This window comes from Micromys minutus (assembly GCF_963924665.1).
Source record: "Micromys minutus genome assembly, chromosome: 1".
NCBI classification, from domain to species: domain Eukaryota; kingdom Metazoa; phylum Chordata; class Mammalia; order Rodentia; family Muridae; genus Micromys; species Micromys minutus.
Genome location: NC_137969.1, coordinates 135,657,056 through 135,672,265, shown reverse-complemented (window position 1 = coordinate 135,672,265; position 15,210 = coordinate 135,657,056). Strand labels below are relative to the sequence as shown.

At 34.6% G+C, this 15,210-nt stretch overlaps 1 protein-coding gene and 1 pseudogene across 12 annotated transcripts in view; both read right to left on the bottom strand.

Annotated features, from left to right (window-relative positions):
* Positions 1-14,991, bottom strand: part of ADGRL3 (adhesion G protein-coupled receptor L3) — a gene marked incomplete at both ends in the record, with an annotated part of 454,743 nt that extends 439,752 nt beyond the window's left edge. For all 11 annotated transcript variants that reach the window (XM_080935836.1, XM_080935841.1, XM_080935830.1 and 8 more), the window contains one exon: positions 14,937-14,991. In XM_080935836.1, coding sequence (XP_080791962.1) covers positions 14,937-14,991 — 55 coding nt within the window. The remainder of the gene's footprint in view (positions 1-14,936) is intronic.
* On the bottom strand, positions 13,112-13,565 carry LOC308426030 (NADH dehydrogenase [ubiquinone] 1 beta subcomplex subunit 4-like; annotated as a pseudogene). The gene has a single exon. The product of its transcript is annotated as an NADH dehydrogenase [ubiquinone] 1 beta subcomplex subunit 4-like (transcript).
* Positions 14,992-15,210: the final 219 nt, after the last annotated feature.

Here is a 15,210-nt window from a genome sequence, read left to right as displayed (position 1 = left end):
ACCTACATATGCATTTGAGACTATAGTTTCTGACTTTTGTATATAAAATTTCAAGATGGCAACCTGATAATGTTGCTATCAGATAATGCTGAAGAGGCGATAAGGAAAAGTATGTGTCCTGTGCCTTTGTTTTGTAACCTTCCGGAAACATGGATTTCATTCTAATTATTAAATAAATAATTAAAATTAATTATTAAAGTATCACATATCTGATAAGGCTTGAAAATGATGTGTCTGTGGTTTTCAAGTTTGAATCACTTAAGTCATGAATGATATTTAGTATTCATTATAAGCTACCAATTTTTTGCTTTATCTCTGTCATTTATCATATTTTAGGAAGATGCTTTCACCCTTCTGCCTTCCTAGTGGATCATCTCCAGACACTTGACAGAGTATGTAGCATAGTGGATTGGTGAAGTGATTCATGTCATGTTTGTGGGTAGCCTGTCAGTTGAAGAATGCCTTTCTAGGGAAGTTTCATGGTGTTCTTTGCATGTAGACAGAAACCAAAAGGAATAAAAGAATTCAAAGTAAGCATTGAAGGCAGTGTTGACATTTTTATATTATGTGTAGAATATAAAACTAAAGTAAGCACTAGAGCAAAATGTGGTGCACAACTCTGGAATGCTAGAAATCGAGAGGAGAAATCAGGAAGACAGAAAATATGAGAACTCATTGAAACCCATGCTCATAGATCAAAACTACCTTATAAAATACATGCAAGCAACATACTGTACAGAGAGCAGTCTGTGGTATACATGTTGGAACAGGTATGTATATACAAATGCATATATGCATGTAACAACAGTTAGTGAATAAATTCCGCCATAATTTGAAAGAGAACAAGGAAGTATGTCTGGGAAGGTATGACTTGAGGAAAAGAGAGGGGGAATTGTTATAATTATGTTATGATTATTATGAAAGCATCATCATCAAAATCCTCATATTTTCTCCTACATTCTTCTAAAATTTCCTTTCATCATGTATTAATCTGATCCTCAAGGTTCAAGAAAAATAAACTGCTCCCTCCCCCAACAAACTAGAAGGTTTCCGGTTATAAATTCTACTATTTCCATCATGTGCTGGCCAACCTCAGAACACTGTTTCCATTGTTTTGATTCTAGCTTAGCTCAAAGGTCTACAGAATGAAGCAGTATGAGGTTGTCATAGGAGTGACTTGAATAGAAGCTTGTTAGAGAGCATTGTGAGATCTTGACTTAATTTCTTTTCAGTTGATCATTGGACAGTATCTCTGCATCAGTAGCTTGATGAGTTTGATCTGTTTTTTTTTTTTTTTAACCTTTACAATTAGAGACAGTAATAGTATTTTTAGCATGTAATAACTTATTAACAATATTCACTATACTAGGCTGAGCAGCACTATGTAGCTAACGGGAAATCACATACTGAATATTAAAAAGTATATGTTAAAGTACAGGGAATAGAAGTCATTACTTGATCCCCTTTGCTTTCATTTCTTTTCTGTGAAAACAATGGGTTTGCTTGTTTTGTCTTATAAACCTGAAAAATACTTGTTCCCCCAGCACCATAGTACCACCCATATGAAGGTTAATATTTCTTCACGTTCTTTCTAAGGTGTATGTAATTACTACACAATTTCTCTACAGGCCTCATAGTAATATCTGAAAGTAGTCACGAAAGCACCTGTCTAAAGATGCCCAGAGCTTTGGCATAGAAAACTCTGTTTTAATTCCATATCATCGGGGCACAGTTCAGTGATGATGACTTGCCCTTCATTGTAAGATGAAGCAACTTCTGTAGCAATCCTTGAGTGAGCATATGCCTGTCTAACTTGGATTCTCTCTGTAGCTGGAATCCCTCCATATGGTATAGATATACCCGGTGTGACAAAAGGAACTGTTGACCTTTCAGACCCATCTCCTGACACTTCTCAACAACTTAGCTTTTGACAGCAAAATGAAACAAAATACACATTTGACTGAGGACACAGCAGAACTAAGTTGCAATCGCTGTGTGAGAGGGAAACCTAGTGACAAGGTCACATGCTTCTCTGTGAATGAAGCTAAAGGCAAAATTATTTTGTGGTGCTGGATGAAAACATTTAGAAGTTATTTTCTAATTTGCTTTCCAGTATTCTATTTTAATGCAGTAAGGTATGTAAGTAAGGGGAGAGGTATAACTTATTATATTGACTCTTTAAATAGCAATGCTACAACACAGACCTCAGACCCTTGTGAACAGGAGTAAGGAGGCAAATTCTGTTAGTAATTTTCATTTATAAGTTTGGCTTTTCCCCAAAAGACAGATTTATTTTCATTCAAATGAAATGAAAAGGCTTATTACATTAAAGGGATGGCATCTAACTGTAATTTTTTTCCAACTAAAAACACCTGCTCTTTGCAAACAAAACACAAACAGATTGTAATTCATGGTTTAAAAAAAAAAAAAAACTCAAGCGTTGGATTTTTTTTTTTTTTTTCTGTAGAATCCTGACTTCTTTCATCTGCAACCCTCTTCAGGAATATTAATTTTTAATGCTACAGAAGCTGTGTGTTCAGAATGCTATAAAGAAGCACTCATTTCTCTAAGATTCTAGGCAGCTGTGGTACAGGGGACACTTCTTCTACCATGCCGACATTTGGCCCTGTTGTGTGGGCAAAATGAGCAGAACCGGTTGTGGGCTGTGTACATTCACAGACACAGTCTTGTTAGTCAGTTCTGTCTCGCTTGGTTAAGTAAATCCAGACTGACATCCCTGAGAATAGTTGAGGAAAATACAGATATTGTCATTGTCCCTCTGTCATTTTTGTTTGTTTGTTTGTTTTTTTTCTTACCATAGGGTAGTAAGAGCTTTTTGTCACCTGCATCTCAACCTGTCCTCACAAACAGTAAACAGGTGTCTAAATGCTGGCTAACAACAAGACAGATATGCTAACAAGCTCAAATGTCACACTGATCAATTAAGTCATGTTGGTGATACATTCATACTCTCACTATTATTGGATACCTACTTTAAAAAATTGATTCATATATGTAAACTTATATATGAATCTATATATCTATATTGATATCTATATACCTCTATCTATCTATCTATCTATCTATCTATATATATATATATATATGTAGATATAGATATCTGTTGCAGGGGCTCAATGCAAAGCTCCCAATGAAAATCCATAACCTATACAATGAAGTCATCACAGTGAATCCAAGTAGCAGCTCTTGTGAAGGATTTAAAGGACCTCTTTCAAGCTATTTTGTAGGGTTCCGGGAGGGAGAGCTACATGTCGTCCCGTTGCTCAAAATTTTACCGAGAGTACAAAAGCATTTGTCCTTACATTTTTCATGGTTTCACTAACTTCACGACTGGAAGGAGAGGAAAAGGGTAGCAGAAAGGATACCTGTTAAGTAGCACCGTTGTTGACTTTTAAGGTGAGCTCCAGTAAAGAGTACTCTTGATCTAATTTGGGTAATATTTATAACTACTATTTCTGTGGTGCCTCTAACAGCTCGGAGAGAATTGGCAACGTGTGAAAGCAGACTGCGTGTTCTTTTTATAAGTACGGGAGATGTTGTTTTTTTTTTTTTTTTTTATTTTCCCACCTACATGATTTAATCGTATCTGGATCATTTTTTCCCTTGTCATCTGTTATTCTCTGATGCAACAACAAAATCAATCTGTTTTAAAGTCATCTAAGTCCAACAGAAAAAAGAATGAAACCCTGCAGAATACCATGGTAATGTTTTCATATTGTTCTCATTTTATTTGATCAGTTCAATGAGATCTCAAAACCAGTCAATAGAATCCAGCCCTATTAACTTCATATATGGCTAATGATATCAAAATGAGACTAAGCTGCCACTTGCTAGTATTCGATGTCCTCAAGATAGGAAGAAAAGTGAAGACAGGAACTTTTATTGGGCCCACAGTCTAATTAAAAGCCACAGCTTTGCGATCTGAATAGCTTTTCAACACACTTTAGGATTGTTCCAAATGCTGATCTAAGCTTAAGATGTTCATTAGTAACTCATTAAAGACTTAGCTACAGTCCAGTGGGTGAGTCTTGAATATAATGATGGGCTAAATGTGTGTGCAAATGTGTAGACATATAATTAAGAGAAATTGTCACATTCAGGGATTAATATACAATGCACCCTTTGAAAACTGCTGTTGAAAGCAAGTGACCCCAAGATGGAGTTGTATTTTAAATTTTGCTTACTTTCCAAGTCATTTGTTTTTCTTTTTAATTCCTAAAGGTATTTTTTAATGAGCTCATTCTCTCTGGATTAAATGTATAAGGTTGTGTGTAAGGCTATTTCTATACATCATTTTATTTAGTCTTCAGACTATTACTGAGTTGTCCTAATTACTCCTTTAACAAATAACAGCACCGTGATTTAAGCTGGTTCAGATAATGTATCTTGAACACAATGGAATCTGAACCAGAGTCTAAAGCTAGAAATCTTTAGATCCCACCCAGCAGAACACTGTAAATTGCAACATGAAAGGAGCTTAGACTAGCCAAGTCATAAGCTTTGCTTTGAGGCTTCATGTAAGCTGCATTTTGTAAATAGGTTGCTATTTTTCATCATTCTTAGATTCTTAGAATCTTTCTGCTTCTCTCTCCATGTGTGTCTCTCTATGTTCTTTCAGTTTCTCCCTCTAATTTTCTCAGACACCACCATTCTTCCTTTATTTTCATTAACATCATTCATGAGCAAAGAGCTGTCTCGATTGTACCCAAGGCAACAGATTCAACCAAATTTGAATTGAATCATTTGAGCTAAGAGTAAATCAATTTTCCTGTATAGTATATGTCTCAGGTATTAGTCATGGCCACAGAAACATGAAGGAATTCAATAGGTTGCAAGACACTATAGAGAAAAATAATTCTATGGGAATAAGATTGTTAACTTAATAGGTATAATTCAACTTTAAAATACTGAGTAATTAAAATTCTAAATTCCAAAAGACAAGATTTTGAAAATCAAGGACAAAAATCATTTAGTCTCAGGGAAAAGAAGAAACATTTGGGGATATGGAGGTGAACATTCAGTGATTCAACATTTTTCTAGGAAAGAGGAGTTGAAAAATGGCTAACAATCAAAGTATTATCTCACAGTATATGACTCTGCAGAATGAAACTTCAATAACTGCCCATTTCAATTTTGTCATCATAAGAGTATCCTTAAATGATGAATTCTCTTTTGAATCAACTACGTAAGTAAAATTGGAAGAGAGAAAACTATGTAGAATTCAAAATATATTAACGTTGTTAGGACTCAACTGGTTCTAAGTAAGCAAAAATTCTTGGGGTAGTGAATCTAAAAAGCACATTAAACTTGTGTCTTTTGTAATAGAGTCATCATCTGGCCTCTTTAAAAAATCATGTCTATGAAAACATTTATAATTTAATGATAGAGAAAAACCAACTCATAATTAAGAAATCAATAATTATTTTTCAACACGCATGTGAGAAGCAGTTGCAGATTATGGACATGATGAAAATGCAGGCGACAACTCCTGTGGTTACATCAGTAGCTCTAAGGAAGAGCAGTGAAAGACCTACAGACAGGACAACCCACATGATCCCTGAAAGAGTAGACCTGCTACTCTCCTTTGTTAAGGAGTTCTGTGGTTCTTCAAAATGCTAGACAGAAGTTTCAGATGGATTATCATTTCTATTCCTACACAGATGCCAGAAGGAAAGGAAAGGGCACCCAAATAAAGCATGCTACAAGAATGTCCACACAGCAGGCTAGTAAGCAGCCAAGGAATGGAAACAATTTCCGTGTTTACCAGTTGAAATGTACACTGTAGTGTATGCCTACAGTGGAGTAGTTACAGTGAAATAAAAATCATTAAGTAATTGCACGTGTTAAATATGAGTAAATTTAAAGGGCCCAATGAGGGGGAAATCAATCACAAAGGACACAAATTGCCATGAATAACTTGTATGAAGATTCTGGGAAAGATTAACCCATTCAGGGGGAAGTAGATTTTCTGTCTTCCAAGAGTCAAAAGGTCAGGGGCATGGGGATGACGTTATCAGGTAAGGTCTTCTTTTTTAAAGACTTATGATAACTGAACTTTAAGTCAGTTAGTTCTATGGTATATAAAGTATAAATAAAAACTATTTGCCTTGTGTTATGTGTCTTTGAAAGGAGTTATGATATTAAATGTGCCAGGATTTAAAAAGTTCTTTTTCATGAACTGAGGTCTTACTCCTTTATCGTGAAAGCCCTATATTAAAAAAGACTGAAGCCATGACTCTGTGATTTTCTCTCATAGAAGTAGGAGTAGAAGTTAGGACCCACTAACTCTAAGAAAATCCATCCAGACTGTCCATTGGACCCTTCCTTCACAAGATTCGTCCACTCCCCTGTCCCTGAGGACTGTTTCTATAAGCACTTTCACAACACTGTGAAATGTTGTGCCACCCAATGGGGTCTTTCCATAGCTGAGAGTAGGTCTCCCCCAAAAGACACTCCAGAACATTCTTGGAATGCTTAGAAGGAGGGAAATAGCTCCATCTGGAGACTACTGTTGTGGGCATGGAGACCTGAGCAGATCTCACAATTCATGTGACAATGATTGTAGGAATCTGTATTTGAATCCTAGCTCTAGGGAGGTGGAGGTACATGAGACTCTGAGGTGTCAGCTCAGCCTACTTGGTGAGCACCTTGCTATTTGGAGACCATATCTAAAATTGGAATAAATATAGCAAGAAAACACACCAGAGTAGAGGCACCCACACACACATGAACACACACACACACACACACATTCTGAGGGTATTCTTTAAAAACCATTATTAGTTTGGAGAGCAAGACATCCATTCAACCAACACTTTTGCTTTTGTTTTTGTTTTAATGCAGACAAAGTGAGGTAAATCAATGATACATTGTTTCAGAAAATCTATGTTATATAACTAAGGAAAATATTGCCCTTCAGTTTGAACCATATTTGATCAGTCTGTTCTTAGGTATGTGATTTTCTGAGTACCTATTCATAACCTTATGAGTCAAAGGTAATCTATAGCTTAGTTTTATGGTCTGAGGTGTTCAACACATAAACTGGTTGACTCTGAAGATTCAATTTAAAGTATTCCATAGTCTCTGTTTACAAAGATAATTTGAATACAGTCAGGTTAACACATTACTATTCGTCTTTTGTGTTTATTAATTTATTATTTCTTTAAAAATTTACATATCTGATATAATTTGTGCTGTGTTTAACTAGATACTCTCATGTAACACTTTATATGACATTAAGCTTACATAAGATGTTATATGAAAAAATCCAGGTAGATTGATTAGAAAAAAGTTAATGATTTCAAGTTTTGCTTCACATGTCTAGTTTGTAATTTCAAAAGAATTCAAAATTTTTCTTTTTTACTGACTTTTACTATCCTGAAAGTTCTTCAATAACACGATTTTTTTTATGCTCATGCATACACTCACACACATTAATTCCGCGGAAAATTTAGTATACCCCCATCCTCATTGTCATTATCAATTATCTTGCTATATCTTCTTATGGGGACAGGCTGGCCTAGAGTTCAATATGCAGCTGTGGGTTTCCTTGAAATTCTGATTGCTCTGTCTCTACTTGGACTGCTGAGATTACAGGCATGTTCTACCAACTCCATGTATTACATGATCTCAGCACTGAACCCAGGTCCTTGCACATACAAAGAAGCATCTAGCTTCTAAGCTACTTCCCATCACCATGTGTAGTATTTTGACTTTTCTGAATACTTCATTAAACTGCTGAAAATGTTATTGTACTGTTGAAGATATATTTTTTGTACTTCTTAGGTCTTACTTGTTATTATAACAGGCCAAATTGGTGAACTATTTTCCACAAATTGTAGTGAACAAGCAGATTTGTAGTTTTCATGTATTACAATTCTTCTAAGGCATCCTTTATTCCAATAAATGATAACTGTTTTAATTTTTACAAATGTATCTGGTCTAAGTTATACACTACTATGTGTCTTTACAATGTTTGTTATAATTATAACGTGGCCATGTTGTTCAGTACTAAGCCATAAGATATGAATTTCAAAGTCATAATGTCTTCAGTTTATAGAATAACTTTAATTTTTGAAATAATACCAAATGTGTAAGATTTAATGTAAATTTAAAGTGAGCAGTATAAACCAAATATTCTAATAAAAATATTTTCACTCATACATGACTACATCAAAACCCCTAAGAATACTTATTGCTATGCCTAAGGATAAGATTTTGTTTTTATCCCCACCCCCCCCCAATGCCAAACAAATAAATAACAGGACTATGGTGTTGGATGTTACTGGTCATATTCAACTGAAGCTTTAAGGTTTTCATATTCACCCAAAATTTGTATAGATAAAATAGAAAGCTAATTAAAAGTCATTATTCCTGTTTTTGTGTGAAGATCTTTCAAACTCTGCAAGTGTGTGTAATGTATTTCTTGCAGAGATTCTCAACTAGATCAACTTGCCTGAAAAAACACTTTATATGCTCAATAGGTTTTCTTTGGCAGAAAAATATAAAGAAACAAACAAATAGAACCGTACTCCAGTATTTCCAGCACTCTGACAAATTTTCAGTAAAAACAAAAAAAGTAAAATAAAAAATGCAATTAAAAGTTAAATCTAAAGTTTAAGCTCGATTTATCAGTTAGAAACATGGAAAATTAAAACAAGTTTCTTCATTTTTTGAATGCTGCCTCCTTCTTAATGATTACACAGCTATGTAATTGGTCTGTCATTTCAAACCAGGTCATTGTTGCTAATGAATATCAAATGTCTTATCGCCTTTCAAGGGATAGTTTTCAATGCATACTGTCAAGCCCTTGAAAAAAATCAAGTACTGACTAAAAAATATATTCACATGGTTTTATGTAAAATTTATTTTAATGTCTGAAAAAACAGTACTGACAAAAATGTATAATTTTAAGCAAAAAATGTTTAAAATCTGTACATTTATCTTTGTTTTGCAAAATAAAGTCATTAAAAAAAAAGAAAAAAAAGAGATAGTTTCTCAATCAGAAATGTATGCAATATAGAATATAGCCGCTTATAGAGAATTGCAATGGGAGCAGCATTCTAATACTGAAAAAGAAAAAGAAATAGGAGCCTAAAGAAGAGGGAAATAATGACCATTATATATTGAAATATTTTATAATTCAATCAACAGTTAGTACCCAATTACAGTCACTTTTTACTCACAACCCAAGAAATATTAAAATAAAATATATTATTTTACAAAGATGTCATAATACTTCAAATTTAAATATAAGAAAGTGCTGTTTTCCTCTTAGCATGTACACATTCCTTATAGATTATTACTACAGAAAAACCACATATAACATAGTCCCAGGTACAAACAAAAATGTAAAGTCTTTTTAATTGTGAAACTCCACATAGGAATTTTAAATCAACTGCTATAAACAAAACATGGTCCTAAAATCATGCCGATATTTAACATATTGGTATTATAGAAATTATAGTGCTTACAATGTATATGTTTTGAAATTCTTTTGAAGAATGACGACTATGGAATATATCCAATCTATTAGCACTGCCCTCACACACCAATACCATGATACACATTTGTGTGTACAAAGGATTTGATTTTAAAGTACTTTTGCTACTCTTACAAATTCCCTATGCTGGCAGCAGAAATATATCAAGGACGATCAACTTCCAAAAATAGCAAAGTGAAGTAGAGCTTAGAAGTCAACCCGATGCTTTCACAAAATAAGACCTATCTTCATAGGAAAAATGTAAGGCAATATCCATAGTCATATGTAATCTGGACTTGTCGAATTTGTACTACTAGCGTAATTTAAAATGTATAAATTAATTGAAGCACTATAATATTAAGTAGCATACATCTATAACATTTATTTTTATATAAATAAAATATATAAAAATACAAATAAATATATACACAGTGGAATACTTTTTTGTTCTTATTAAACACTGTTCATTACAAGTAACTTAGACCTAATGGAACACATTAGCCTATAAAGTCATAAATATATAACTAGGGGTTTCTTATGTTAGACAAAAATAAATCTACTTGCAGGAGAAAAGCATGCATAAGGTAATTCTAATGTTTTTAAATCCTCTTCTCCCTCTTTGAAGGTGCTAAAAAATACAATGTCCTGTTCATCATGCTATGATGATCATGTTTTCCATCTTCTTGGTTGTCACTCAGTATAGTTAGCAGGAAAGTCTGAATAAACTGAGTAGCTAAAACATCTCAGCACCACGGTCCCCTTTTGAACCCCCAAACCATTGGCACTTGAAAGTAGTAATAGGCCAGAACTGGGTAGCCAGCCAACTTTAAGGTCTCACATTAGACTTTGACGTGCTCTGTCAATCAGAAGGAGCCCCAAACCTTAGGGGTAGTGGTGCAATCCTGTAATCTATGATACTGGAAAAGTTGTGCAAGAAGGACCTCAAATTCCTGTACAACTCATACTCTGAGTAAAAGCACATTGTAAAGTCCTGGGTAGCTGGTGGGTACCTTATTGACTTCAAGATAAATAAGTCTTAGAAAAATTCTGGGAGATTTATGACATCAAAGACCCAGAGGTATGACAAGTGTGCTCCATGCCCTGGTTCATTCTCACTCTTACAAAGTCCCAGCCACCCTCATTACTGCTAGTTTTTGTTCTTCAACTTTCCTTTCTCTGGACTACATCAATAACATGACACAAAATACTTATTTTCATGCAATCCTTGAAAAGCTAAGAACTTTACATTTCAGTCTCGCGGTAGGACAGATATATGTCTGATGGCTCCTGAGGAAGGGGACAATCATGGAAAACAGAAAAGGAGAAATACAGAGGTGCACAGAGACACAGACTGTGGACGGATAACATACAACCAGAGACACCATTTGCAGTTGCATATAGACAAACATGTATATTGTGTGTGCACTGATTATTTTTGTCTCCATGGGAAAACATTGGCCAGACAATGTAGAGCAATGGCAAGATTATTTAACTAAGATCAACAGTTTAAGTATTAGTATAATTTTACCTACAGATATCTACAAGAATGACCTATAGAAAATTGTCACTAATTCAAGAAGTAATGTATGCATTTCTACATATTGGTAATATTTTATTTAGATAATAACAATAATAGAATATCTTTGTGTGTATTTAAATATTTTAAAATTTCATACAGACCTTGAATCAAAAGGTTCAAGTCATTAAGTTTTTTGTTGTTTGTTTCTAAAGACTCAGACGAATGATAAGGATAATTCTGCACATTGCTTGCTTACAGCTTAGGTGTTTAGATTAATTTTAAGGTAAATAAGGCATAGAAAAATGATAGTACTTTTATGAAATGCCTCTCACTCCACTGGGAGTTATACATTTATTATTTATTCTTTGCTAAATATAGCTCTGCAAGGATTTTCATCTTCTAGAAGAACACGAGATTTATAAATATTTAGGGTTCTCTAAAGCTCCTGAGAGGCAACAGGTAAGTCTTTTGTACATCTCTATCTCTGTATCTTCAGCATTGAGCACAGTCTTTATGTGATAATTCACATTAACTAGTTTGCTGAGAAGCGTAAGAGAGCTAGTAAGTGGCCGATCTGACATTCTTCTACACTTATTTCTGACTTTAAAAACCTAATCACTCTGCTCTCAGGATATAGACAGGGAGGAGATTGAAATGTCCTCCTCACTTGCTCTCGAATTTCCAAGATACTGCCTGTCATCCCTGATTGAAATTGAGTTCAGCTGGCACCAATGAAGAAGATCCTCATTCAGAATTCCCTTGTTAACAGCAGTAGAGGAACTTTGCAGTTCAGCACTTCCATATATAATTTATAACATGTGATGATGATGAACAGGTTATGGTAACAAAGCCATGGAAGTGTTGTGAGGAAGACCTGTATCAAATAATCTGATGTTTGCAGTAGGCATTACAACTGCTTATTTGCTCTGAAGCTGGGGCTTCCAATCAAGTTAATATTGAGAGAAGTGTATTCCAAATGTCTAAAGGGCAACTTCACTGGGCATCAGAAGAGTAAAGAACAGGTACCAATAATCAATGCGTTTTGGGGAGAAAAACAGATTTTACAAAGTAATGTCCATTTTAGTTCTACTGTTTGATGGTTCAAATTATGCAGTATTTCATTGAGCCCGGATTAGCAGGAACACTAATCATTTCTGTTCTGTTATCTTTGAGCTCTAATCAGTGGTTCATTTCTCCGTTTATGAGTAATCTGGATAGCAAAACTGATCATTAAAGCCCTTTCCTGTCTGCAAAGTTAGAAAAGGCATCGTATAAGCTAAAAGAATAAAAGTAGAAAAGATAAACTTATCTTTGGAAAACATCAATATTACTTGGGATGCTATGGATAAACAATATTAAGGTAGTTTAGGTGCTCTAAATATAAAACAGAATAAATCTGGATCTTAGTACAAACACAAAGTAATTACACTAACAATTTTTAAAGGTGTTTACTGCTCAGAGATTCTGGTATCTCTGTCTCTGTCTCTCTCTGTCTCTGACTCTCAATCTATCTCTGTATCTATATTTCCTCTGTCTCTCTGTGTCTGTCTTTCTCAGACTCTCTGTCCCTCACACCGTGTGTGTGTGTGTGTGTGTCAGTGTGCTTGTGTGTATGTTTGCTTAAGTACTTAGATAATAGGCCCCAAAACAAAGACCCTTGACCTACGTTTGTTTATATTTAGGGATAACGAGTACCTAGGAGATGTATGTTTTAGAAAACTAAAAACATTGATTATGAAATGATGACATTTCCTTACATCCCTATTCTAGCTATTTTAACTCTAACACAGCAGTTTTATAGTGATTTTCTGAATATAAATTTATATATATTAATATATAGATAATTATAATTCTTTCTGAATATCAACTTTAAATGAGTCAACTCTCATGATCAGCTGATTGTACATTGGATCAATTACTAAAATAATTAATAGTGGGTCAGACATGATGTTCAAGGGAATTAATATATAATGACTTGTTCTGTGGAGCTTGGATACTTTATATATGTTGTTTATTTAAACCTCAAAATAATACAATAAATACTTTCAATTTTAAAGTAAAAAGTATAATGTAAATGACTTTTTTGATTAATTAATAGATTTACTTATGCAAGAACAGAGCTATCCTTACTTAGCTTTGTAGGTGAGGGTAAATGTTCGGTTCAATTTTCCTTCCTGGATAAGTCTTTCCTTTCTGTCCCTGTCTGTTTTGAAAACAATACCAGAAGATGAGGGGCCCAAACGCCGCCAGAGCTCCTAAAAGTGAGTTCTTGGAAGTGGGCCTGAAATTAGGATAAACATTTGCTGATCTTGCATAGGTCCAGCGAATCAAGGCAGGATCCTTGATGTGCGTTTGGCGTTTGGGGTCGTTGTACTGAAGCAGGTACTCCCGTTAAGCCGGGCCCTTATGCTCATACGCTCGACCTGCGCCTTTAGGGTCTCCGGAGACACGTCATACTCGGCAGGGTCGAGGGGACTGGGGAGAGTAGCCAGGGGCGCAGGCTTATACTTGGAAGCCGACATCTTGGTTCCAGGCGCACAAGTGCGCCTGTAAATGACTTTTTATGTGTGGATAATAAGAAAAAGAATCTGATTTTAAGTGGCTTCAGATTATTTTAATAGTCATAAGCAAATTGTAAGACTGTATAAGAGCTGCACCAGTACCTGGATTAAGAAAACTTTAAGTAATGATTGATACATCTCCTTCTTTAAAAACAAGGTGTTTCTCCAAAGATTTTACTTGTAAGTTGAGAGCTATTTCTGCCTGTTACAGACTTTTTAGAACTGCGTATCCCAAATGCATTAACTTTAGTGGAACACTTCAAAAACAACAGAAGCTATATTATTCATGCTCCAGTCTAGGAACACAGGCTAGACTCAGAGACAGTGCAGTTACAGTGGATTTCAATGGGCCAGTGAAAACCACCAAGCAGCTACTGAAGCTACAGATTCTTCTCAGGGGCTTACCACCCTGCAGTATTCAGACTCACCCGAAGCAATGCCACATAAACCTTTGTCCTTTTCCTTTGCTGTAAGTACCATGAGTTTTTAGAGAGATTAATACTCTCATTTTAATGTTAGGAGAAAACTTTAAACTGCAAAAGGGGACCTGTATGAAACTTCAATTTTTAGTTTAGAATCTAGTTAAATTGAATAAGTATTAAAGTGTAAGTTGAACAAAATATAGATTTTCTTCCCATGTTGAATAAATACATAATCTAGAAAAAAAATTAAAGGTACCTATTTTCTAAGTTCTCTTTGTAAGGTAACTACTGGGAACTCTACATGAACAATGGAGTATAGTCTATCATGACTTTAATCGGTACTTTTTGTAAAATTCCTTTTTATAAAAGTTGGCATGTTATTTGTTTTATATTTAAGAATGTGTATAACAGAACAACATGTCTCTAGTGGGCGATCACAGTTTACATTTTGTGTATTAAAGGTTGCATACAGTAATAAACACCAATTAAAAGCAAGGATTGCTTCTTATGGATAAACAAATTCTGCTCTCCCCCAAAAGCTCATTTTCCTACAAAAATGATTTAAGTACAAAAAATGCAGACTAAATATATACTAAAGTGTGTTAGTAATGATTTAGGAGATTTTTTTTTTCTGTATCTTGGTAAGTCAACGCACAAAATATGCAGGAGCTCTTTTCAAAGTGAAAATAAAAAGTAGACAAATCTTTTAGGGTTCAGTGGAGTCTTTGAGATCTCCTACTGAAAAGCTGTAATTTCATAGCTCAGAGTATATATTTTGATACTTACTGATACTAATATAAGGTAATATACTAATATACTAATATAAGGTAAGAAAAAGCTACACCATCTCAAAGAGAAGGTTTAAAAGAAAGGATGTTATGGGTAAATGTGAGTAGCGGGCTAACTAAGCATGAGAAGTCAACAGAACTTACCATAAACTACAGGTGCTAAAAGCATCGTGAGGATGGTCAGCTGAGCCGGCCACATGGCTGTGTTCTCGGAGGGAATGCCTCAAGAATGGCTGTTCTGAAGTGAAACCAAATCAATATGCTTCTGGCTCCTCTTCTGTATTCCAATATCAATGATCAAAAACCAAACACAGACAAAAAAAAAAAAAAAAGGAAAAAATCCCTCAAAAATAAACACTGATTTCCCAAGTCAGACACCTGTAAAACAGAATGAAAGAAAAAAAAGAAAGAAAGAAAA